We start from the raw sequence: 27821 nt of genomic DNA on the forward strand, positions 1-27821 counted from the left end.
CAACAATTTGCTAAGAGATTGGCAATACAAAAATGTAAATTGTGGCCAGGCACAGTGGCTCACATCTGTAATCCCAGCATCCTGGGAGGCCGAGGTGGATGGATCACTTGAGGTCAGGAGTTCAAGACCAGCCTGGTCAACATGGCAAAACCCCGTCTCTACTAAAATTACAAAAATTCATCGGTTGTGGTGGTGCACACCTGTAGTCCCAGCTACTTGGGAGTCTTAGGCAGAAGAATCGCTTGGAAGGCAGAGGTGGCAGTGAGCCGAGATTGCACCACTGCACTCCAGCCTAGGCAATAAAGCAAGACTCCATCTCAAAAATAAATAAATTGTAACATCAAAAATTCAACATGTTGGGGGAAAGAGAGTTAATGTGTATAGGTTTTTATTTTGGTTTTTCCTTTTTCTGTAATCAAAGTTAAGTTGGTATCCATTTCAAATAAGTTGTTATATCTATAGGATGTTTTCTGTAAGCCTTGAGGTAACTGCAAAGCAAAAATCCGTAACAGATACACTAAAAATAAAAAGCAACAAGTTAAAATATACTACCAGATAAAAATCAGTTAATCACATAAAAAGGAATGAAAAAAGGATGCGAGGAGTTACACAACTAGAAAACAAGCAACAAAATGGCAGTAGTAAGGCCTTACCTATCAATAATAACACTGAATGTAAATGGACTACACTCTCCAGTTAGAAAACAGAGTGGCTCACTGAATTAAAATATAACACCCAAGTATATGCTGCCTATAGGAAACTCACCTCATCTATAAAGATACACATAAACTGCAAGTGAAGGAATAGAAAAAGATATTCCATGGAAATGAAAACCAAAAAAAGAACAGAAGTAGCTATACTTATATCAGATAAAATAGACTTAAGTCAAAAACTAAAAAGAGACAACGAAGGAAATTATATAATGATAAAGGAGTCAATTCAGCAAGAGAATATAACAACAGTAAATATATATGCACCCAACAGCTGAGCACCCAGATATACAAAGCAAATATTAACAAATCTAAAGGGAGACAGACTGCAATACATAATATTGGGGGATTTCAACAACCTACTTTTAGCAATGGACAGATCATCTAGGTACAAAATCAACAAAGACACATTAAAGTTAAACTCTACCCTAGACCAAATGGACCTAAGACAAATTTACAGAATGTGTCATCAGACTGCTGCAGAATACACTTTTTCTCATCAGCACATGGAATATTCTCCAGGATAGACCATATGTTAGGCCACAAAGTCTCAACAAATTCAAAAAAGTATCAATCATATCAAGTGTCTACTCTGACCAAAACAGAATAAAAATAGCAATCAATAACAAGAGGAGCTTTGGAAGCTGTACAAATACATGGAAATTATACACAACGCTCCTGAATGACCAAAGAGTTAAAAAAAAAAAAAAGGACCAAATTTTTAAAATTTATGGAAACAAATAAAAATGGAAACATGAACATAGCTATGTTCATTTGTTTACCTTTGTCTATGACTGCCTTTTGTACTACAACAGCAAACTTGAGTAAATGCAGAAGTTCAAATTTACTATCTGGCTCTTTACAGGAAAAGCTTGCTGATCCCTGACTTAGATTTGAAGCACAAATGAATTTCACATATATAATATTGAATAAAAGAAGTCAGCACAAAAGAATATATATAATTCCACTGATATAAAATTCAAAACAAAGAAAATTAATCAAAGGTTTTGGGACGTATTCTAAAATGGTAAAACCAAGGAAGTAATTACTATAAAAAGCACAGTAGGGCCAGGTGTGGTGGCTCATGTCTGTAATCCCAGCACTTTGGGAGGCCAAGGCAGGTGGATCATGAGGTCAGGAGATCAAGACCATCTTGGCTAACACAGTGAAACCCTGTCTCTACTAAAAATACAAAAAATTAGCCGGGCATGGTAGCATGCACCTGTAGTCCCAGCTACTCGGGAGGCTGAGGCAGGAGAATCGCTTGAACCCAGGAGGCAGAAGTTGCAGTGAGCCAAGATTGCACCACTGAACTCCAGCCTGGACCACAGAGTGAGACTTTGTCTCAAAAAAACAAAAAAACAAAAACAAAAAAGCGCAGTAGTGTTTATGCTAGGGCCAAGAGGAAGACATGGAGCGGCAGGAGGAGAGATTAGGAAGCAGCACACAGAATGGGTCTGGAATGCTTAACAATTTTTACTTTTTGACACAGATGGTGGTTACTTGGGTTTTCAGTTTATGATAATTTATTAAATTGTACATGTATGTTCAATATACTCCTTGGTTTCTGTATTGTGTTTCACAACAAAACAACTTAGATAAATAAAAATAAAATAATGAATTACTATATTAATAATTGCATGTATGTAAAAGGGATAAAACACAAACCTACAATACAAGTTAACTTCCTCATATGCTTTCAACTAAGAAAACAGCAAATGACCTACTGTTGGTGGGCACGAGGAACTGACTGTATTATTGAGAGATATGTCTGTACTTTGTGTGATTTAAAAGAAATTTTTAGTGCTAATTTTGATTGTGTGAAATTTCTGCCTTACCAGCATACATTAAAATCAAACCTCTACCTAAGATGCTACTCTACTGTATAATGCTTTGATAAACTTTCTTCCTGTATCTTTATTTTCTGTACAAAATTTATCCAATAATCTAAAATTTATCCAATAATGTCAAAGTAATTTGCAAAACAAAATAATCAACCAAAAAACGCTATTACTGCAGTCTCTTGGAGTTTAAGAGATAAAGACCCACTAAAGGAAGGGTTCCAAAAGAGCTTAGAGTTGAAAGCCCATTTTTTCCCTGGAAACCCTTGACACACCTGGTAAACCCATAGGATAAGAACAAAGGTTTGAAACCAGGCAGATGGCTGCTACTGGAGGTCACAGAAACCACCACACAGGGCTATAATGACAAAAAGTAGAGATCAAAACATACAACAGTTTTGAAATTCTAGAACTGCATAAGATAGAAGTATACCACTAGGTTGAAAATTCTCTGAAAAGTAGAGCAGAATTTCCTGGAGTATCAATTTAAAGCCATGTAGGTCCATGGACATTATTTATAAATAACTATAGAGGTTCCAGATGATATTGTTTTCCTCCAGGAAAGGCTTATCCTTTTTTCTGCAATACAGACAGATTGGGGGCTAGGAATAGTGAAGAAACAGAGAGGATAGCCTAAGTCTTAATTAACTGAAGTCAAGCCAGGACCTGGCTCACTCCTGGATGATAGTAAGATGGAGCAGCCCTCAATCTATCTGCATTGCAGAAAAAAGGATAAGCCTTTTATGGAAGAAAACAATACCATCTGGAAACTCTATAATTGTTTATAAATAATGTCTAGTATTTAATTTAAAAATTATGAGGCATGTTTAAAGATAGAATCATATAACTGAAAAAACAAGAGAAAAATAATAAAAGCAGATCTATAGTGATCCTTATGTTGGAGACAGGCCTTTAAAGTAACAATAATTTGTATATGTTCAAGATATCAAAGGAAAAAATAGATTAAAATATGGCATCATAGAAGATTTCTCCAGACTACTAGAATGTGTAATAAAGAATTAAATGTGCATTTTAAAACTGAAAAATATAGTAACTGAAATCACTAAATCAAGGGATGGCTTCATGTGGAGATTGAACACAGCAAAAAAGAGGTTTAGTGACTAGAAGATAACACAATAGAAAATATACAAAATAAAGTACAAAAAAAAATGAGGGGAAAACAAAACATTGAAAAATCATAATAGAAATGTTGGGCATAAAGAATATAACACACATCTGATTGGTATCCCATAAAGAAAACTCGGCAAAAGCAACAACTGACAAGATATGAACAATTTTTGGTTTTACATTTTCTGTGGTTTCATTAAAATCTTCAAAGAAATCAGAAGATAATTTGGCTTTTTGGGTCTTTTGTTTTTTTGAGACAGGGTCTCGCTCTGTCACCCAGGCTGGAGTGCAATGGCACGATCACAGCTCACTGCAGTCTCAAACTCCTGAGCTAAATCAATCCTCCCAGATCAGCCTCCGAGTAGCTGGGACTGCGGGCACGCACCACCACGCCTGGCTACTTTTTTGCATTTTTTGCAGAGATGAGGCTTCACCATATTGCCCAGGCTGGTCCTGAACTCCTGATTCAAGTGATCCACCAACCTTGGCCTCCCAAAGTGCTGGGATTAACACATGTGAACCACCATGCCTGGCCCCAGAAGATAATTTGAAAGTCAATTTTTTCTAAATCAAGTACCTAAGAGCTAAGGCGGACATTTCTTGGTGCCATTTTTCTGTTTAGCATTGATATACTATAGAAAGCACGATCCTTGGTAAAATTTAACAGTATACATAGGAAGTCAACAAACCTGGTACCAGTCCCCCTTTTGTTCACCCATAGGATATTTTAGTAGTTCTAACCTCTGAATCAGAAAAATGTCACTTTAGTCAGTTTCATAGAGCAATCAAGAGAACAATATGATAATGCATGTTCTCACTGGTATGGTATACACAAGCTAACTCAGCAGCTCTATTTTAGACTGAGTATAGTGTTGTATTTTGGGGAGATGAGTAAACTTATGATTGATTTGTAAGTACTTGCCTGCCTCATCGTGGACCTGTGAGATTCAGTCTTCATATCTGTTTTCACATTCCTGTCTCCACCATGCCCAATCTAATTTCTTGTTTGCGTATTGTGCAGTATGCTCCATTTTGGTTATTTAACTCCTTAATCCAGTTGTATGTGTCCTTCCATATGTCATTAAAGTAACAGAGTCATTTAGCTTTCTTTTTCAGTGATGTCTGAATCATACTGGCACTGATATTATAATTGTTCTCATTTTCATTATCTAATCTTAGAAAACACGGTCACAATATTTATAATGTTAAAAATTAAACTAACACCATCTGTTACAAAGCACAACAGGCAGGCAAAGTCGAAGACTTACTGCTCGCAATTGCAATGTACTTATATTGCACACTTAAATCACATCTTTTGGTGTGATCCAACAATGTATGACCCATTATTGTGGATCCTTGGTTGTTAGAATCAGCACTCACGAGAAAAAAACAGCAACAGCCACTAGGGACAGCAGATAAACTATTCCAAATCATTTTCTAAAACTTGAAAGCTGTTGCTTCCAGCTCTTACTTTTTTAGGCTTATACTTTCCCATGAACTTTGCACATCCATTACTGAGAAGCAAGATTTTTTTTTCCTGGGATGCCAAACTTTCAGTACAAAAATCAGGACTGTCTCAAGCAAACAATGATGGTTGGTCACCCCAAATCCATATTGTGCTTTCTACATCCTTTTCCAAACTTCTCAACTGAACCCATCCTCTCTTGATCCAATTTTTTCCTTTAGACCACAGTGTCAACCCCCCTTGACCTCAGCAATTTACCCTCTTGACCACCCTAACCTCAATCTCTCAACCCATGCAACCACTATCAGCCTCAAACAATCTTATCCTTTCAATCCTGAAGAACAAAACTCAACCTCTTAACTCAACATTACCTCATCCTCTCTACCTAACTGGAACTCAACCTCACCCAAACACTGACTCTTGATCACCTGAGTTTGACTTTTCAACATCATCAACCAACCTCGGCCTCTAAATGTCATAGGCCTTGTCTTCTGATCCTTCTCACCTCAACCATGTCCTCTCATCTTCCTCCTACAGACCTTAACCATCCTCCTTCTTTTAACCTCATTCCCTTGACTTCAACTGACCTTGTCCTCACAACTTCAATCAACCTCATTCTCTTAACCTTACCTAATCTTGTTCCGTTTACTTTGACTCCATTTCCTAAACCTCATCTGGTAGCTCAACCTCCCCTGTTCTCCTTAACTGGGTGATATGGTTTGGCTGTGTCTGTACCCAAATCTTATCTTGAATTGTAGTTCCCATGTGTCATGGGAGGGACCTGGTGGGAAGTAATCAAATCATGGACGTGGTTTCCCCCATGCTAGTCTCATGATAGTAAGTTCTCACAAGATCTGACGGTTTTATAAGGGATTTCCCCCTTTGTTAGGCTCTCATTTCTCTCTCCTGCAGCCATGTGAAGAAGGTCATGTTTGCTTCCCCTTCTGCCATGACTGTAAGTTTCCTGAGGCCTCCCCAGTCTTGTGAAACTGTAAGTCAATTAAACCTCTTTTCTGTATAAATTACCCAGTCTTGAGTAGGTCTTTATTAGCAGTGTGAAAACAGACTAATACACTGGGTTATTGGCACCACCATTTACCTAGTCCTCAAAACCAAAACCTTGAGACATCTTAGATTTATTCATATTTTTGTATTACATACATTAGTCATCAAATACTATCAATTTGCTGCTAAAATTATTGCTGGAACTCATTAATTTCTCTTTATCATCGTTGCAAATATTTTATTTCAGGTTCCATTATTGTTCATCTATGCTACTGCCCCAGAATCCTAACAGATCTCTTTACTTCCAACCTAAACAATATTTTCTCTTCTCTCTTGCTCCCCCAATACCCATCCACCTGTACTCCACTGCCAGAGAGTTAGTTCTAAAATGAAACACTGACCATGTGCCCAATAATCCCTCTACCTTATAGAATATAAGTCATTTCTATCATTTAGCTAATTCCTACTCATTCTTAAAGCCTAATTCAAAGGCTAATGCCTTTAGAAAACTTTCTCTGATTCTCCTTTTCCAAGTTAAAACTATACACCTCTCCTTGAACGTCTAGTAATGGCATTTTACTGGCATTGCTATATTATATGTCTGGGTACATTTTTTTAATTAGCTGTCTTCCAGCCTCAATTATAAACTTTATAAGTACTAGTTTCTGAATACTTTACTTGCAGCATCTAACAAGTATTAACACATGACCACTATTCAATTATTTTTCAAATATATACTTATTTTCTCCCTTCCAAATGTCATATACTACCATAATTTTCATCTTAAAGGGAAAAAGAAAAAAATTCCTTGATAAAGTAATTGGGATGCTAACTGAAAGCTTTTAACACAGTTAAATTGAAAGTTGTTAACTGAAAATTAAGTAAAATTGCTCATTAAATAAAATTGTTCTAATCCTTCATAGAAAGTACACATTTTTTTAAATTTAAAATTTACCCTAATACCTACTGTCCTTAAAACTAGCTGATGTTGGTTTCTCTAAAACCATAAAATTAACTGAGGAAACTGAATAGGACTTTATACTCTACTTTTCTATCAATATTACTGAGGTCTGCTAATAAAATACATATATTACTTGAGAAAAAAACTACAAATATCAGATATGTGCCATAAACAAAAGCTATGTACTTCTGAATGAAAAAACCAGAGTTCTTATGTGTCCTGAATTTCACAATTGTGTGATTACAGAGGGTGAGAATCCTAGCTCTACCCCTAAGTAGCCATGTGACCTTAGCCAACTTAGATAAGCTTTATTTTTCTTCAGTTTTTTCAAGTAAAGACCCACTATAGTTAATGTATAGACCCCCTCAGTTTCCTCACCTGTAAAATAAAGACGATAACATATAGCCCCAACTTGCAATGTTTCAACGTACGTTTCTTTTACTTTACGATCCATTTAATCAGGTATTAAATGCATTTTTTACTTATGATATTTTCAATTTACAATGAGTTTAGCAAGACATAACCCCATTATAAGTCAAGGATCATCTGTGTGTGTGTGAGTGTGTGTGTGTGTGTGTATGAACTAATATAGTCCTACTACAAAGTAGATACTATAAATGTAGGTGTCTTTATTTATACTGAAAAATAGTTTTCCTTTTAGTAACAGTTATTAAAGATACATATCAATATACTTTATACAATTACTGATATTAATATTAAATATAATTAAGATAAATAAAATAAAGCAAAATTATTGACCTCTGTTTTTTAATCCCTTCTAAATTCTAAAAACAGCTACACCAGATCATATTTTGTAGGAGAATGCTAACAACATTGCAGATTTCCTAATGAAATAAGAAAGATTACTAGACTGAGCACAGTGGCTCACACCTGTAATCCCAACACTTTGGAAGGCCAAGGCGGGTGGATCATTTGAGGTCAGGAGTTCAAGACCAGCCTGGCCAACATAGCGAAACCCCATCTCTACTAAAAATACAAAAATTAGCCAGGTGGTAGTGGTGCACACCTGTAATCTCAGCTACTCGGGAGGCTGAGACAAGAGAATTGCTTGAGCCTGGGAGGCAGAGGTTGCAGTGAACCAGGATAGGCCACTGCACTCCAGTCTGAGTGACAGACTGAGACCCCGTGGCAAAAAAAAAAAAAAAAAAAAAGAAAGATTACGAAATTAGTTACATTTCATGATTCACTGCCATGTGATCACTAATGTTATTTTAAAGAAAAAAACAAAGATCACATCTTAGTGTTGAAAAGCAAGACAAACTCAGACTACTTAGTATACTGAGTATACAATTCTCCTAAACCAGAACATACATATAGACAGACACATGTCAAACTCTAATTATATTTCTTACTTTACTCTTCACAGCATCATATCGGATTTGAGAAAACTCACGAAGACCAAAAGAACCTCCAACAATCAGCAACTAAAACAAAGAAAGGAAACATTTAAGCAAAACAGAAGACCAGAATTCAAATTCAGCCTATCTATAGATTGCTTTTCTAAACAACAATAGAGGCACATTATACAAAAATTCTATAGATTATTTTTCCTGGTGAGTCACCATTCATCTTTTAGAGTAAATGCAGTATATACTGGCTAGGAAATCATTATAGCACATCATTACCAAATACCAAAATCGTCACCCTATACCTGTATTTGACCTTATGATTTAAATGACATCATAACAAGCATTATATTATTTGACTCTTACAATAGACCTATTTTTGTTTTTTGCTAAGAAAAAAACAAAAACAAAAACAAATTCAACAAATGAGGAAATAAAAGCACAGCCAACTAAATGACTTGTCCATTGTTAACTTAAATTTTTCCCAGGGATGTCTCTGTAATTCCATTGTTATGCGATCTTCCTTAGTAAGTAATGAAATTGAAACCTGATCAACTGATCAGACCATGTCCAAATAAGGCAGATGCCTAGCTATAACCAACCAAGCTATTTCTGTACTTCACTTTCCTGTTTTGTCTATACTCATTGCCCATATTGCAGAATGGAGCTCTCTCAACTTCTGGTTCTGAGTGCTGCCTGATTCATGAATTTTCTTTGTTCAAATAAACTCTATAACATTATTTTTTTTTGTTTAAGGTTTTTCTTTCTTTTCGTACTATGATTACACAAGGTAAACCCAGCAGTAAAACTTGCCATTTTTTCCTTCAAGACCAGAATTCTTTTGATTTTATGATTTTTCAAAATAAGGCAATTGGAGTTCTCATTACCTTACCAAGTGATAAAGAAATCTCATGAAAAATTGCTGCAGAATATTCTGTATATCACATTGTATTCCCAGGGACAATATGGCTATACAGGTCACAGGTAAAGAAAGTCTTCAAATTCTTACTATATAGTGAAATTCTGAAACATCATCTTAAGATATACAGAATCACTTTCATTTTTTTGCTGGCACCTATTTGAGGCACAGTATTTTCAAAAGATTTAAACTTCATAATAAAGAATTGTAACCACCGAATGGGTTCACCTTGCGTGCTACCTAGACAGAGCTGATTTATCAAGACAGGGGAATTACAATGGGGAATAACAATGGGGAATTGCAGAGCCAGCTGTGTGGAAACCGGAGTTTTATTATTACTCAAATCAGTCTCCCCGAGCATTCAGGGATCAGAGTTTTTAGATAATTTGGCGGGTAGGGGCTTGGGAAGTGGGGAGTGTGCTGATTGGTCAGTTTGGAGATGGACTCATAGGGGGCAAAGTGAGCTTTCCTTGCTGTTTTCTGTCACTGGGTGGGATGGCAGAACTGGTTGAGCCCAATTACCCGTCTGGGTAATGTCAGCTGATCCATCCAGTGCAGGGTCTGCAAAATATCTCAAGAACTGATGTTAGGTTTTACAATAGGGATGTTATCCCCAGGAGCAATTTGGGAGGTTCAGACTCTTGGAGCCAGAGGCTGCATGACCCATAAACTGTAATTTCTAATCTTGTAGCTAATTTGTTGGTCCTGCAAAGGCAGACTGGTCCCCAGGCAAGAAGGGAGTCTTTTTGGGAAAGGGCTATTATCAATTTTGTTTCAGAGTCAAACCATGAACTGAATTCCTTCCCAAAGTTAGTTCGGCCTATGCCCAGGAATGAACAAGGGCAGCTTACAGGTTAGAAGCAAGATGGAGTCAGTTAGGTCTGATTTCTTTCATCGTCATAACTTCCTCAGTTATAATTTTGCAAAGGCGGTTTCAGTATTGCTACAAAAGTTCATGACCACAAGGAGAAACTCACTCACCATTACTTATTGTGTGTCGCTCTTATAAAACAAGCTTAGAATGGACTTTGGATTTCAGAAGACACCTGTAGATTTCCCTGACATCTCAGAGCAGGGATGAATAGTGTAAGATTCTCCCTGGGACCTGAAAGCTTAAGAAGATGAACAACTCATCCCTTCTCAGGCCCAGTCCCAAGGCACAAGGCTACTTGTACCAGCAGTGTGCACCAGCAAGATAGCAGAAGCAGGAAGAGAGCCGGCCGGAAAATACGTACCCCTGAAGATTGAGAAAGAGGCCATCCAGGTACAACAGAGCAATTATGTCAGACTAGGACACTTCCTGTTTACAGGAGACTATAAAACCTTTGTCCCATCCTCACTTGGGGTTGATGCCATTTTAGGCCTCAGCCCACCTGCATCCAGGCGCTCATCAAAACAGCATGTTGCTCCTCACCACCTCATGTTGTCTGTTGGTGCGCTCTCAGGGTTCGAACCGATACAAGAACCTTACATCTGGTGCTGAAACCCGGGAGAGGTTCTGGTCCACGTCCCCTGTGAACCTACCCCTCCACCCCAGACAGCAGGCCACAGCAGCCAGACAAAGGAAGCTCCTCGATCTCCAGTTGCCTCTCTGTGCATGCACATTGGTCACTGATCTTGCTTACTGGTAAGTTTCCTCAGGGGCCCAGTTAACCGGGAAAATTCACACGGCCTCTCTTAGTTTCTCTGGTCCGAATATCCAGTGTTGGTCCAAGAAGGCGCCGGCGTGTGCCAGGCACTCGCTGATCATCTGGTCTTAGGGGGATGCCTCTAAGCCATTTGATCGTGTTCCAGGAACGAAAAAGGCAGCGGTGACAGTTGCTCCTTTTATCATTTCCCTCCAGGATGGTCTCCTTTTTCCCTGTTCTCCTGAGCCTACCCTCTGTTATGGGAAACTCCGGTCCTCCATTCCAAACAACAGCCCTCTAGGCTGCTTCATAAAAAACCTGCAAACCTTAGGCCTCAGGGCAAGATATTCGCTCTAAGTACCTGTCTTTTTTGCAATACAGCCTGGCCACAGTACAAATTAAATAATGGGTCCAAATGGCCTGCAAATAGAACATTCAACTTTACAATTTTAACTGACTTAAGCAATTATTGCCGACGACTGGAAAAATGGGAAGAAATTCCTTATGTCCAGGCCTTTTTGCACTCAGTTCACAACCCAACCTCTGCAATTCTTGCTTACCTGTTCAAATCCTTCCCCTCCATTCTCACCGCCCTGATCGCCTTTCTCCTCCCGACCCTACCTCTTTTTTCTCGTTTGATCCAACTGACTGCTATCCACCCCTCCCAACCCCTACCTTTTCCTCTCAACCATCTTTTTTAACCCCCCAAGCCTCCTCGTTGTCTTCTCAGCTGCCATCTTCCCAGCTGCCATCTTCCCAGTCAGCTGTATCCACTTCTTTTCCTACACCATCCCCTCCTCGGGACAATTCTAGTATTGCCTGTACCCATTCTCCTCCCCCACTGCCCTCTCCTAAAGCTTGTAAACTCATCCCGCCACCTTACGCCCCTGCCTATCCTCCACTGCCTGTTAACCCTCCTTCCCCCTTCAAACCCTCAGAACGAACCATCTTAAACCTTCGGTTCATCTCCCAATCCACCCCCGATATTCGGCGCAAGCTTCAGAAGCTTGATGATGGCCCTCAAACCTCACAAGACCTTCTTAATTTAGCCTTCATAGTCTTTAACAATCGTGATAGGGAAAGTAAAAGGCAAAAACAGGCGGAGTTTCAAATGCTTGCCTCCGCCATCAGGGGTCCTGCAGGCCCACGGGTCCGCAGCTCCACACGGAAGCCTCCTAGCAACCTACCTCCACCTGGCACCTTTTCAAGTGCGGCAATGAAGGCCACTGGTCCAGACAATGCCCAAATCCAGGTAAGCCCACCAGGCCATGCCCCCTCTGCAGAGGACCCCACTGGAAATTGGACTGTGAGCGGCCCCTGCAAGGGCGGCCCCATCACTTCCTAAGCCGGCCAAAACCTCCTACTTGGATCTCATTGGCCTTGCCGCTGAAGATTGACGGTGCCCTGGAACGGATGCCCCGGCAACTACCATCGCTTCATCCGAGCCAAGGGTAACCCTAATGGTGGCAGGTAGGCCAGTATTTTTTTTAAAATTAATACCGGGCAAACTACTCTGCTTTACCTAATTTTTCAGGACACACCCAGTCCTCCCTTTTCTCCGTTGTGGGAATTGACAGACAAGACTCCAAACCCTGAGCCACCCCTCCACTTTTCTGCTCCCTGCACACCTTTTCCTTCAGTCACCCTTTCTTAGTTCTGCCCTCATACCAGAGACATCCTTTCAAAACTCCACACTACTCTCCACTTGCACATTCCCCATAGTACCCAACGCATCAACCCAGACCCCTCGGGGCATCTAACTTTCTTCTACTCCTCCAACCTGCCACCTTAAAACATGCAACTTTACCTTATCCCCCATCCGTAGTTAACCCCGCTGTTTAGAATATTTCCACACCTTCAGTCGCAAAACACCACACCCCCGTCCGCATTACCCTTAAAGAGTCCACCCAGTTCCTATCACAGAAGCAGTATCCCATCCCCCAAGCAGCTCTCATAGGCCTAAAGCCTATCATTTCTCACCTCCTCACCAGTCACCTACTCCACCCAAGAAACTCTCCTTTTAACACACCAGTTCTACCTGTTTAAAAGCCAGATGGAACTTATCACTTAGTCCAGGACCTCAGGCTCATTAACCAAGCTATACTCCCAGTATGTCCAGTAGTTCCTAACCCATATACTTTACTTTCTGCAATTCCCTCCAATACCACCCATTTTCCTGTTCTAAACCTAAAGGATGCTTTTTTCCACAATTCCTTTACACCCTGATTCCCAAAACCTCTTTGCCTTTACGTGGGAAAACCCCGACACCCACCTTTCACATCAGCTCACCTGGTGCGTACTACCTCAAGGTTTCAGAGACAGCCCCCATCTTTTTGGACAGGCCCTTGCTCATGACCTCTGTACCTTATCCCTAAAACCGTCCACTCTCCTTCAATGTGTTAATGATCTGCTCCTGTGTAGCCCCTCTCAAAGAGACTGCAACGCCCATGCTATCTCTCTCTTTTAAACTTCTTGGCAGAACGGAGGTATCGGGTCTCCCCTAAGAAAGCACAAATATGAGCCCCCTTAGTCACTTATCTAGACCTGGCTCTTACCCCATGAACCCGAGGGCTCACAACCGACCACATATCCCTCCTCCAGTCTCTCCCACCTCTGCAAACTAAGCAAGAAATTCTCTTTCCTAGGACTAGTGGGGTATTTTAGGCTCTGGGTTCCCTCCTTTGCTCTACTTGCCAAACCATTATACCAAGACACTAAAGGCCCTCTCCATGAGCCTTCAAACCCTGCATAGCCTATTACCCAACCTTTCCATCTACTCCAGAAGGCTCTCATCTCAGCCCCCATCCTCACTCTCCCAGACCTCACCAAACCTTTCTCCCTCTATACCGACGAACGTGTAGAGTTGCACTAGGTGTTCTAACCCAGTCTAAGAGACCCACCCTCCAGGTTATCGCCTACCTCTCCAAACAGCTTGAAGCCACAGTTCTCAGATGGCCTGCCTGCCTCCAAGCACTGGAGGCAGCTGCTGTCTTCATCCTTGAAAGCCTAAAACTATCTCTCCATGCCAACCTAACAGTTTATTCAACCCATAATATCAAAGACATGCTAGCTCACCACAGTGTACTAAGTCTCATCTCTGCCCCACGGCTCCTCCAACTGTATGCTCTGTTCATAGAAACCCCCCAAATCACCGTGCTAACCAGCTCTCATCTAAACCCTGCCATGCTCTTTCCTGAAGCTACAACCGCCCAAGACCCTACACACTTCTGTGTGAACACTGTTCAAACCTTTCTTACACCTTTTCCAAACCTAACAGCCCAACCCCTTCCAGATGCCTCCTTTACTTGGTTTGTAGATGGCAGCTCCTTCCTATGTCAAGGATGCCAGCATGCTGGCTATGATATAGTGTCACCCCCTCACACACACTACTGAAGCCAATCCGCTCCCCCTAGGCACCACCTCCCAAAAAGCTGAATGCACTGCTCTCACTCAAGATCTCACTCTAGAAGCCAGACAACAAATTAACATATATTCAGATTCTCATTATGCGTTCCATATAGTACACTCACACTCGTCTATGTGGAAAGAACAAGGTTTTTTAACTGCAAAAAACACTCCTGTCATAAATGGCTCTCTTACCAGCAAGCTCCTTCAAGTTGCCAGACTCCCGCAGAAAACTGCCTTCATTCATTGCAGGGGCCACCAAACCCGGGACAATCCTATATCGGCTGGAAATGCGCTAGCAGATCAGGTAGCCAAACAAGTAGCCCTGCAACCCATGCAAGGCCAGTTTCTGTCCCTGTCCTTGTTCTCTCCTCTTTACTCCTCAGAAGAAAAGGAGGACTTCTGAGCCCAAAACCTTCAAAAGCAAGGACCATGGTATGTCAAGGAAAGGCACTTCATTCTTCCTCACTCTCAAAGCCTTCCTCATCTCCAAAGCCTCCCCAACACTTTCCATGTTGGTTACAAATTCTCTTGCAACTTCTCCGCCCTGTTCTCACTTGTCCTCACCTTTCCAGCTATGTTCAAGAAATTACCCAGTCCTGCTCTATCTGCCACTCCGTGTCACCCCAGGGCTCCCTCCGGCCACCGCCTTTTCCTACCCACCAAGCCCGGGGCCAGGTACCCAGGCAAGATTGGCAAGTAAACTTCACTCACATGCCGCCCAATAAACAGCTCCGCTATCTTCTAGTCTTGGTCTGTACCTTCTCCAGGTAAGCAGAAGTGTTCCCAACAACTTCAGAAGGTGCAAATGTCACACAAACTCTCATCATGCATATAATTCCCCATTTCGGCCTCCCAACATCCATCCAGTCCGATACAGGCCCACCTTAATCAGCCAAATTATCCAAGGTGTCTCTACATCCTTAAGAATAAAGTAGGTTCTCCACACACCCTACAGGCCTCAATCTTCAGGCAAAGTTGAAAAAATTAACTCTGTCCTTAAAGCCCAACTCACCAAGCTGGCTCTAAAAACCCAGCAGTCGTGGACAAAAAAAATCTCCCTTTTGCCCTCATAAGGCTCTGCGCAACATCAAAAGCACCCTCTTTTTATAGTCCCTTTGCAATCATGTATGGCTGAACTTTTGTCTTGGGGCCTCCACCCTTACCAGACTCTGAGCCCTTCAGGAATTACCTTCCCTCCTTAATCCAGACAGGGTCTTTCATTTGTGAAGCAGCAAATGAGGCCATGCCTCTCCCTGTCCACATCGCCTTGTCCTCTCAACATAACTGTCTTGCAGGCACAGATGTGTTTCCAGACAATCCAGATGATGCTCCTGATACAACGACATGGTGGACACCAGGCCGTCTCTCAAGAATACCCAAAAAATTAAGGTTTTCTTTTTCCAAGGTGCCCACGCCACCCCTATGTCACGCCTGAAGTAGTTATTGAGAAAGTCATCCCTTTTCCCTTTTCTATAACCAAATAGACAGGAATGTAAGGTTCTCCCCGGGGCCTGAAAGCTTAAGGAGATGAAAGAAAAACTCTTCCCTTCTCAGGCCCAGTCCCAAGGCTCAAGGCTACTTGCGCCAGCAGGCTGCGCCAGCAAGATAGCAGAAGCAGGAAGAGAGCCGGCCGGAAGACACATACCCCTGAAGATCCAGAAAGAGGCCATCCAGTTACAACTTAGCAATTATGTCAGACTAGGACACTTCCTGTTTACAGGAGACTGTAAAACTTTCGTCCCGTCCTCACTTGGGGTTGACGCCATTTTAGGCCTCAGCCCGCCTGCACCCAGGCGCTCATTAAAACAGCATGTTGCTCCACACCGCCTCAGTGTTGTCCATTGGCGCGCTCTCGGGGTTCAAACCAATACAAGAACCTTACAAATAGTCAGCTGGGTCACCTCTCACCTCATACTGAAGCAATACAGCAGTGACAGCTAACTAAGAGTTATGTTCTATGCAAAGAAAACATATTTACAATACTGTCATTGCATTTATAAATGTATTCTCTAAAAACAACAACACACAAATGATTTTGTCCAATTTACACCTAACTATACGTGTTTAGTAGAATAACAATTTTAATTTTTAATATTTTACTTTCTGTTCTCCCATCATTTTCCCCTAATAAATTAAGAAATATAATTTGAGTTCAATTCATCCAATTCATTTGGTTAATTCATCTTTTTGTGCTTTTAGGTCAATTTGCTATCTTCAGTGCTGCAATGTATTACAAAGGTTTATGTTGTGGAATTTTGTTAATACCAAATGCTGTATCTCAAAGTAGCTAACTGAAAACTTCTATAGACTGGACTTCAAATATTTTTGCATCAGCCAAACTGTGGAATTTACACAACTCAGAAAAAGCAGACATACCTGACATTTTGCTGATTTAACAAAAGAAGAAAATAATATTTTCAAAAGCTTAGCCCTTCTACTAAATGACTGAAGCCATTCTTCAAGGGGGGATGAAAGGGGGTAGGGAGCCCTCATTAGGGTAGTATTTTGCCTGAACTCAAAGGGTACAATTTCTATCTTATTTATGTCTTTCCCCCCAATATAACCACTGTTTCCAACTTATTGGTTGTCCTTCAAAAAATCGTCAATCCATGTATAAGCACAGACATTTTAAACATACCACACTCTCCCTTTAATACAAACGGAGACATAATATGCATCGTGCTTACCATCTTGCACACTGCATTAATATTTTATTAATAAACACACACAAAAGTGTATATAAAGCATTAGAGATAATTGTAACATAAACTACAATGCATTAACTACCCAGTTTAACAAATAGAATACTGCCAACACATATGCCCCTTGCAAATAAAAGGGTAACCTTCCTCTCTTTACCGTTAACACAAAAGCTAGATTTTATTGCATTCACTTCTTGATTTTCTTCTTTACTTTACCATCTATATATAATAACTAAATTCTATAATTAAGCCTTTTCTGTTTTTGAATTTTATTAAAACTATTCTTTGGTGTAACTTTTTTTAGTGAGAAATTATGTATTTTAGATTAAAGTATATTGTATGCAGCTATAGTTAATTTTCTTTGCTATATGGTATTCCATTATAAAAACAGAACACAGTTTATTTACTCATTCTCTTGTTTGATAGTTGAATGATTTCTGGAATAATGTCACAGCTTCAAGGTTTTGTTGGTATTCTTAATTTCAAAATTATAAAAGTTTATGTTTTATAGTGTTTTATACCTTTTAATATTTAATCATTTAATTGGTAATACAAGTATATTTATATAAAAAGGAAGGTAGGGATCAAACTTTATTTTTTTGCAAATGGCTAGACCTTTCAGCTTCAGAATGAGGGATTAAAGCTAATTAGATTTTTGGATGACATGATAAAGCAGCAATGACAATTTGGGGATCTTTTAAGATTACTGCATACTGGGAAGTGTGGTAAATTTCATGTGATTTCTTTTTTCTTTTGAAAAACCTGGCAATATTTATTTAAGAAGTGAAGATGTCATTTATTTGACCCAGGAATTGATACTTACGTGTAGTATATAATACTGGTCTGTACTTTTTTTTTTATTTATTTATTTTTTGAGACCGAGTCTCCCTCTGTTGCCTGGGCTAGAGTGCAGAGGAGCGATCTCGGCTCACTGCAACCTCCGCTTCCCAGGTTCAAGCAATTCTCCTGCCTCAGCCTCCCGAGTAGCTGGGATTACAAGCATCCACTGCCATACCCAGCTAATTTGTGTATTTTCAGTAGATACGGGGTTTCACCATGTTGCCCAGGCTGGTCTTGAACTCCTGGGCTCAAGTGATCCACCCGCCTCAGCCTCCCAAAGTGCTGGGATTACAGGCATGAGCCACCACACCCAGTGGAGATCTTTTTATATTTGTATGTGTGTCACACATATGATATTTTTATAACTACATGTTATATAATTATATATATGTAAACATAATGCATATTACATACATTATTTATGTGCACTACTCATACATTTTCTAACACAAATATATTTCTTTTCTTTTTCTTTTTTTTTTTTTTTGAGACAGAGTCTCGCTCTGTCACTCAGGCTGGAGTGCAGTGGCGCGATCTCGGCTCACTGCAACCTCTGCCTCCCGGGTTCAAGAGATCCTCCTGCCTCAGCCTCCCAACTACATTTGTTTTTGTACACATATACTGGAGAAAAAATATCCAGTAATGGAATTTCTGGGTCAGATAAATGACATCTTCACTCCTTAAGTAAATACTGCCACTTTTTTCTAAAGAAAAAAAGAAATCTCATGAAATTTACCACACTTCTCAGTATGTGGTAACCTTAAAAGATCCCCAAGTTGTCATTGCTACTTTATCATGTCATCCAAAAATCTAATTAGTTTCATGCCTGTAATCCCAGCACTTTGGGAGGCCAAGGCGGGAGAATCACGAGGTCAGGAGTTCAAGACCAGCCTGGCCAATACGGTGAAACCCCATCTCTCCTAAAAATACATAAAGTAGCCGGGTGTGGTGGCACGCACCTGTAGTCCCAGCTGTTCGGGAGGCTGAGGCAGGAGAATCGCTTGAATCCGGGAGGTGGAGGTTGCAGTGAGCCAAGACTGCGCCATTGTACTCCAGCCTGGTGACAGAGTGAGACTCTGTCAAAAAAAAAAAAAGAAAGAAAAAGAAAAAAATCTAATTAGCTTTAATCCGTCATTCTGAAGCTGAAAGATGTAGCCATTTGGAAAAAAATTAAGTTTGATCCCTACCTTTCTTTTAATTTAATTTATATATAATTTTATATATATATACATACACATATATATACACACATATATAAATATATATATACATACACACACACATAGAGATAGATAGATAGATAGATAGATAGATAGATAGATAGATGATAGATATACACATTTTTTTGTGTGTGTGGCAGAGTCTTGCATGGTCACCCAGGCTGGAGTGCAGTGGTGTGACCTCAGCTCACTGCAACCTCCACCTCCCAGGCTCAAGTAATTCTCCCGTCTCAGTCTCCTGAGTAGCTGGGACCACAGGCGCCTACCACCACACTCGACTAATTTTTTATATTTTCAGTAGAGACAGGGTTTCACCATATTGGCCAGGATGGTCTCAAACTCCTGACCTTGTGATCCACCTGCCTCAGCCTCCCAAAGTGCTGGGATTACAGGCGTGAGCCACTGCGCCCGGCCCCTACCTTCCTTTTTTTTAATAAATATATTTATATACCAATTAAAGAATTAAATATTAAAAGGTATAAAACATAAATGTTTATAATTTTGAAGTTGAGAATACCAACAAAACCTTGAGGTTATGAATTTCATTTTCTTTCCCATCACAAGATTTTATCATCAGAGGCTATAAATTTCAAAACCAAGTATATGTGACCACATAAAAATTTAAAACTTCTGGGTGGGTATGGTAGCTTATCCCTGTAATCCCAACTACGCCAGAGGCTGAGGTGGGAGAATCATTTGAGGCCAGGAGTTTAAGACCCGCCTGGGCAACACAGCAAGACCTCCTCTCTTAAAAAAACAACAATAATAATAATAAATAAAACTTCAATGCTGACAAATAAATGAAATAAAAACAACATAAAATCAAAAGAGAACAAATCAGAAAAAATATCTGTTATAGATAAGCAGCTAATACCTGCAATGTCAAAATGTAAGATTTGTATACGCAAAATAACTTTTGTTTCAGTTTCAATGAAAAGATACAGGCAGGCCATGCTGAAAAGTCCAGCCATGTGACTAGAGGGCTGGGGCTTTGAGCTATGTGATATCAACCCAACCTCCAAACCTCAAGGGAGAAGAGGAGAGCTGGAGACAGTTCAGTCACATGGCCAATGGTTCAATCACCCATGCCTATATAATGAAACCCCAGTAAAAATTCTGGACAGTGAAACTTGGTTGAACTCCCTGGTTGGTAAACACATCAATGTGCAAGGAGGGTGACATGCCCTGATCCCATGGGGACAGAACACAGAAGCTCTGCATGCAGGACCCTCCTGGACCTCGACATATGAGTCTCTTTTTTTGGCTGTTCCTAATTTATATCCTTTATAATAACACTGTAATCATAAGTATAGTATTCTCCTGAGTTCTATGAGTAGTTCTAGTAAATTATTGAACCTGAGGGGGTGGCTTAAACACCCAAATTTGTAACCAGCTGGTCAGAAGCACGGGTGGCCTGAGAATCCTGGGGTTATGCCTGGTGTAGGAAGTTAGGGGAGTTTTGTGCAGGACTATGCATAGAGTGTGTGTGTGCGTGTGTGTGTGTGTGGTGTTTGAATTGCACTGCAACACTTATTGCCTGTTACCATAGAATCCACACTCCTAACTAAATATCTTCATTTATCTCCAATCTTCTCTTATCTACTGAAGGACACTGATTCATCAGTTCTCTCCTTTCCTGTATCATCAAAATCTTGCTCACCACTGCAGGATCCAGCATAAAAATGCTATTATTTCTCCTATCTTATTAACAAACTTTCCTGGACACCACTTTCCAACCAGATACCAACCTCTTTCTTTGTTCCTATATGCAGAAAAATTTCTCAAATGAGTTGCCTATACTAGCTGCTCTTCCTACTCTCTCTTAGATCCATTCCAACCATCAATGACATCCACATTACTAAATCTGGTGATTTACTTATTTTCATCTGATTTCATGAATAAAATTTCATACAATTGATCACACTCTCCTCCTCTTCCCTCATATCTGGTTTTTCTTTTGCCACAGAGTCACTCTTTCTTAGTCTCCTTGATTGTTTCCTCCTGTATACCTCAACTCTCCAATGTTGGCGTACCTCAGGGCACAATGTTTTCTCTTCTTCTCTATTCACTTATTTTGTAATCTTAATCAATCTTATGGCTTTAAAAGCATATGTTGATTACAACATTCCATACAGACATGATCAAGCATGAATCCCAGTACCACCAGGTGAACAAAGCAGACCAGATTAGTACTGCAAAATCTGGAACCTAAGTTCCAGGAAAGGGAGCCCAAAATATTATAGTAGGCTACTGCCTACAAGTTAAACATGATGACATCCTGCTAAACTAGAAGACTTAAATAGGATATCATTTCCTAATATTTAAAATGTTCAAGATATAATACAAATTCCATTGTCATGACAAGAACCAGGAAAATAACTTTACTACAGTTTGGATATTTGACCCTCCAAACCTCCTGTTGAAATCTGACCCCCAGTGTTGGAGGGAAGGCCTAGTGGGAGGTGTTTGGGTCATGGGGACAGATCCCTCACGAAAGGCTTGAGGCTGTCCTTGTGGTAATGAGTGAGTTCTCATTCTATTAGTTCCCTTGAGAGCTGGTTGTCAAAAAGAGCCTGCCACCTCCCTCCCCTCTCTCTTGGCATGTGATCTCTGCACATGCTGGCTCCCTTTTGCCTTCTGCCACAAGTGGAAGCAGCTTGAGGCCCGCACCAGAAGCAGATGCTGTGCCGTGCTTCACAGTATGTACAGCCTGCAGAACCATGAGCCAAAAGAAAATTCTTTCCTTTATAAATTACCAGCCTCTAGTATTCCTTTATAGCAACAGTGGTCCCCAAACTTTCTGGCACCAGGGACCAGTTTCATGGCAGACCATTTTTCCACAGATGGTGGCGGGGGTGGGGGGCGGGATGGCAGTTTGGGGATGAAACTGTTCCACTTTAGATCATCAGACATTAGATCTCATAAGGAGCATGCAACCTAGATCCCTCACATGTGCAGTTCACAATAGGACTCGTGCTCCTATGAGAATCTAATGCCACCTCTGATCTGACAGGAGGTGGAGCTCAGGCAGTAATGCCCACTCACCTACTGCTCACCTCCTACTGTGCAGCCCAGTTCCTAACAGGCCACAAACCAGTACCAGTCCGTGGCCCAGGGGTTGAGGACCCCTGCTTTCTAGCAACACAAATGGACTAAGACAAACTTGAATTTTAAAAAGGCTATGGAGAGATGCTAACACAGAGATAAATCAGAGATTAGAATTATCTGACAAAGATGACAAAGACCTCAAAGGAAACATCATAAAAATACTTCAAACAACAACAGATTTTCTTGAAACAAATGGAAAATTAGAAAATCTCGCCAAAGACATAGAAGATATAAAGAAGAACCAAAGGGTGATATCAATGACATGGTGGAGTATCTCCAAAAATCCCTTCCTCCACAAAAACAATGAGAATATTTGTAAAAAATTGTCAAATAAACTTTTTTAGAACTCTGAAAATTAAGCAAAAACTTGCAACAATGTGCACAGTATTTACCTAAGAAAAATGCCTGAATCTCAGGAAGAACAGCTTGGTGGCATTTTTAATTTGCCATATTCTCACCCCTCCACCCAAGCTCCGTAACAACCATGAAAACCAACAGCCTGCAAACATGATGTAAAGCCTGGCACCAAGTGAAGAGGGTAGAGAGGTTGGAGCTCTTTAAAACACCATTCTGTGAGAATTGTCATCATTTCACCAGTCTGGTACTTCCTGGAAGATGCTATTCACAAAGCTCTCTGTAGTTTACCTGACATGGAGCTCAACTAGTATGAACAGACTTCTCCTAGGAAGCGTTTGTCAAAAAAAAAAAAAAAAAAAAAAAATTCAGAGGTAATTGTTTAACATTATGACTGTCTGATGTGGTAGATAATAGGAATAAGGTGTCCTTAGAGGACTCTGAAAAGCTCAAATATATTCCTGAGAATTTAGAAAGTCATGCAAATAACTAGAACTGTGTACATGCCCAGAGCAATGTATATGCCCAAGAAAGACCTGAGAAGGCCCTAAATTCTCAACTTATGACTAATTTTGAAGCTCTGAGCAAGTAAGAAGTGAAGGCTATACATGGAGCTGTAAATTGCATGGCTGAATGTTGAAAGCATGCCCAAAAAAGCATGCAGAGCCTCTCGACAAAGACTGGCAGATTTGTTGGTTTTGGGTTTTAAAGAAACCTCTGTCCAATAAAAGGAAACATAGTCCAATTAAAAAATGGGCAAAGGATTTGAACAGACATTTCTCCAAAAAGATATTCAAATGACCAATAAACATTTGAAAAGATGCTCAACATTATAAGTCGTTAGGGAAATGAAAATCAAAACCACAATGAGGTATCACTTCACACCTACTAGAAAGGGTAATAATTCAAAAGATGGACAATAACAAGTGTTGGCAAGGATGTGGAGAAATTGAAAATCATATATTGCTGGTGGGAATGTAAAATGATGCAGCCACTTTGGAAAACATCTGGCACATCCTAAAAAGTTGAAGAGTTACCATATGACCTAGCAATTCCACGTCTAGGTATATTCCCTACCCGAGAGAAATGAAAACATACTTCCACACAAAGCGTGTACATAAATGTTCATAGCAGCATTATTCATAATAGTCAAAAATTGAAACAACCCAAATGTTCATCAATTGATAAAATATATCCAAACAATGGAATTATATCCATCAAAAGGAATGAAGTATTGATATATGTTACAATGTGAATGAACCTTAAAAACATTCTAAGTGGAAGAATCCAGTCACAAAAAACCCACGTTGTATTAGTGTGTTAATATGAAATGTGCAGAATAAGCAAATTTACGGGTAGAAGTAGATTAGTGGTTTACCAGGCCAGCATTAAGAGGTAGGAAGAAATGGGAAGTGACTACTATTAGTTATGATGCTTTTTTGGGGGTAATGAAAATGTTCTAAAATTGTGGTGATGGCTCCATAACTAAGAATATACTAATATACAAATATATTAGTATACTAATATCGAATTTGCTAAAAACAACAAATTGAACACTTTTTTTTTTTTTTTTTTTTTGGAGAGACAGAGGTCTTGCTGCTTTGGAACTCCTGACCTGAAGCGATCCTCCTGTCTTGGCTTCCCCTAACACTGGGATTACAGGTGTGAGCCATCGTGCTTGGCCCAGATACTTTAAATGGGTGAATCTTTTGGAGATTCCTAAAATCCACATTTGATGAATCTGGATTTTTCAAAACTGTGTAAAATATCCATTACCTTTCTAAGATCACTTCTTTCCTTTAGTCTGCTTAAATGGAGAAGCTGGTAATTTCATCTGCGCCAACATTCATACAAAATAAAAATACAGTCTGTATTTAAAAGCAGCTTTTGTTCATATGCTTTAATTATTTCATTTACTAACACATCAAGGCTTGCTGAAGCAAAATAACTGGCCCGTGATCAAAAAGCAAATAAGAGTCATCTGGATTTCAACTCTGTTTGTCTTAAGCCAGCCTCAGCCTGCATTTCATGACATCCTTAGGGAACTCAGTGTGGAAATGGATGAAACTATATAAACACGGAAGCTGTTTTCAACGTGCTTTAGAAATTATAACACAGCAACCATTCTGGCTACAATGTGGCAGGCACCGTACTCAACACTTTATTCACAAGGTGTTATTAGTTCATCACAACTCTAAGAATTAAGCTAATTCACAAACTAGAAAGATGAAACAGAAAGATACCAGGAATTCGTGCAGTTAAATGGAATACATCTAGTCCCAATGATCCACAGTATCGTCAAAACATAGCTAAGTTGGGGGCGAGGAAGCAAGCTTAATAATCATCCAAACTTGGCTTAAAGTGTGGTTCTGACTGAATTCTCTGAGCTTCAATTTACTTAACTGTGAATCAAGGGTAGTAACAATGACCGCGTTCGACGATGGGAAAGACGCCACGCTCACAAGCAGACAGATCCTAGTACACCTGAAATCCAACCGGGAGTGGGGGACAGCGGCGGGGAAGTGGGGGGTGTGGAAAAGACTGGTAGAAGAGCTTTTAGGAAAGCTTTCACCCCGTCGCTAGCTCCTTCCTAGCCCGAGTGCCAGCCCTTAACTTCACATTTTACAGATTCCCTCCCAGGTCTTGATCCTGCCAAGGAGGAGGGTCCAACCCCTTGCGGAAGATTCTCCTCACTCCACTCACCAACATGGGGACTCCATAGCGGAGAGTCTTGTTCTTGCGAAAAGCACGCATCACCGCGGGTGCAAACATGAGTGAACTCTTCCATCGGCTCAGAACTCCAAGCGGGCCCAGCGCAGACTCCCAAATCTCAGCAGCTCACGCTCTCACCAAGACGAGTACGTCCTTAACTCACTTCCTTTTCCTTGGTTATTTGGTGCTCGGTCCTTAGTGAATGGTTTCCGCTAGGCAAAAGCAATCGAGCCATCGTAACATACTTGTGCGTCCGCCCAGAAATGTGGGCGTCAGCGTTTTTGGTTCCGTAACGTCGGCGTGCAATTGGGATTTAGAGATTTGAATCGGTTTACGATCACCACCAAATTGATCTGGAAACCAGTACTTCCCACGTTCTGGGTCCTAACTAACGTCTGCTTAGAACACTCCCTTAGGCACATAGCCACTCGATAAAATCAGCTAAGGAAAAAAGTATTTTGAGGCCGGGCGCGGTGGCCTGGGTGGGTGGCCTGTAATCCCAGCACTTTGGGAGGCCGAGACCGGTAGATCACCTGAGGTCAGGAGTTCTAGATCAGCCTGGTCAACATGGTAAAACCCCGTCTCTATTAAAAAAAAAAAAAATACAAAAATTAGCCGGGCGTGGTGGCAGGCGCCTGTAATCCCAGCTACTGGGGGGCCGAGGCAGGAGAATCGCTTGAACCCAGGAGGCGGAGGTTGCAATGAGCAGAGATCGCGCCATCGCACTCCAGCCTGGGGAACAAGAGCGAGACTTCGTCTCAAAAAGAAAAAAGAAAAAAAAGTATTTTGAAGCTGGTACTCCAGTCTTTATGGCTATTTGTGGGATGAGGAATTTACCAGTTTAATGGAGACTTTTAAAAATAAATCGCTTTTGAAAGATTAGGTTGAAATGTAATCAGTGTAGTGTCTCATCAGTCATTACTGAACTTTTAATGCTAATGATTTTACTGTGAGATAACCTGTAATCTTTAGTCATTTATGAATGTCTATTTTCCAATGATTCAGCAACCATACAGGCCACCTTTCAGCGTGTCTTTGAAAGGGTTCTAGGAACACAGATAAAAATATATGATCCTTACCTTAAAGACACTGGCGATTTCATGGGCACAGAAACAAACATGTGTAAAGTACTGGGATAGCTTAGGAAGCCGATCCCCCACGTGTCCCATTTACCAGAGTGAATCAGAGTGCAGGTGATGCGGAATATTATCTTCCATGCTATTCCTGAAATATTTCCATCTGTCCCTGCCTCTCTGTTACCACTGAAATGTTCCTTTTTTTAATTCCTTATCATCTTTTCACCTATTAAAGTAGCCTCTTAAGTGGTCTCCAGAAGAGAAGCTCCAGATCTACTACAGGCTACTCCAGTGAAACTTATCCTTTTGGCTAAGATCAAGTGTAGTATCTGTTCTTAACAGTTTAATATCTGACACATTCTCTATCCAAGGAAAATATGTTAAATGGGTTTTTGAAGCAAGGAGATGGAATAGGAGTTTGCTCCACCACTCTACACATCAACCTGTATTTCAATACCTCCAGAAACCCAGGAACGGTGCATCTCTCCCATCTTATTTACTTCCTTTTGATATTTCAAAATTCATGCAGACCAGGCATGGTGGTTCATGACTGTAATACCTGCAGTTTGGGAGGCTGAGGCAGGAGGATCATTTGAGCCCAGGAGTTCGAGACCAGCCTGAGCAACAAAGCAAGACCCCATCTTTACAAATAATAATAATAATAATAAATTAGCCAGGCATGGTGGGGTCTCAGCTACTTGGGAAGCTGAGGTGGGAAGATCACTTGAGCCCAGGAGGTCCAGGCTACAGTGAGCCGTGATCATGCCACTGCACTGCAGCCTGGGTGACACAGCTAGACCCTGTTTCAAAAATAAATAAATAAATCTCACGTGGCATCCAGGTTAGTTAAGCGTATCACATCTCCTACTTTCCCTAAGATCCTAGAAGCCAAAGGCGCTGCTCTAAAACTCTAGCGTTTTCCTACATCTTCACTACATAAAACATCAGCCTACTGGATACTACTCCATCAAAACCCGGCACCTAAGTAGTAGCTAATAATGGGTTAAATCGTATACATATATTCAAAATAATGCTAGAGTCGATAATCTTACACTTTTCAGATAAGGCATCTATCCAATTTAAGGCACTCTATGTCTTTAGTATCTTGTTTGTTCAATCACTCAAATAAGCATTTATTGAGAACCTTGAAATGGCCCTGAAGGAGTAACTGTGAACAGTAGGAATTACAAGTATGCTGGCAGATTGTCAGGGGACAAAATCTGTGACACTGAGGAATGTAAGCACCTATCAAATCATACTACATAGGTGGTAAATTTTACCATCTATGCATAGCGCCCTTCTTAAGCATCACTACTGTATACTTCAGTTTTTCCATCTGTTAAATCGGAATGAGTGATATTTGTCATCAGTTTACGA

The 27821-nt window shown here is 40.4% G+C and overlaps 1 protein-coding gene, 1 long non-coding RNA gene and 1 other non-coding gene across 11 annotated transcripts in view; 2 read left to right on the plus strand and 1 right to left on the minus strand.

Annotated features, from left to right (window-relative positions):
* Positions 1–9217, plus strand: part of LOC104002090 (uncharacterized) — an 87853-nt gene extending 78636 nt beyond the window's left edge. For all 6 annotated transcript variants that reach the window (XR_010151190.1, XR_010151188.1, XR_010151189.1 and 3 more), the window contains one exon: positions 8498–9217. This is a non-coding gene — a long non-coding RNA (uncharacterized LOC104002090). The remainder of the gene's footprint in view (positions 1–8497) is intronic.
* COX16 (cytochrome c oxidase assembly factor COX16) overlaps positions 1–25954 on the minus strand; it is a 33847-nt gene extending 7893 nt beyond the window's left edge. Inside the window, exons 1-3 of one of the 4 annotated variants that reach the window (XR_010151186.1) lie at positions 25360–25954; positions 18934–19050; positions 8484–8555 (exon numbers count right to left, since the gene is read on the minus strand). Coding sequence is in view for 3 of the 4 variants with exons in the window: in XM_009428065.5 (XP_009426340.1) it covers positions 8484–8555; positions 18934–19050; positions 25360–25428 (258 nt within the window). In the remaining variant the exon portion in view is untranslated. The remainder of the gene's footprint in view (positions 1–8483; positions 8556–18933; positions 19051–25359) is intronic. The other 3 variants (XM_009428065.5, XM_003952533.6, XM_009428066.5) reach the window with 3 other exon arrangements.
* Positions 25955–26734: 780 nt separating this feature from the next.
* Positions 26735–26931, plus strand: LOC112205514 (U2 spliceosomal RNA). The gene has a single exon (XR_002939460.1). It is a non-coding gene; the product is annotated as a U2 spliceosomal RNA (small nuclear RNA).
* Positions 26932–27821: the final 890 nt, after the last annotated feature.

Source organism: Pan troglodytes, chromosome 15 (genome assembly GCF_028858775.2).
Source record: "Pan troglodytes isolate AG18354 chromosome 15, NHGRI_mPanTro3-v2.0_pri, whole genome shotgun sequence".
Lineage (NCBI taxonomy): Eukaryota > Metazoa > Chordata > Mammalia > Primates > Hominidae > Pan > Pan troglodytes.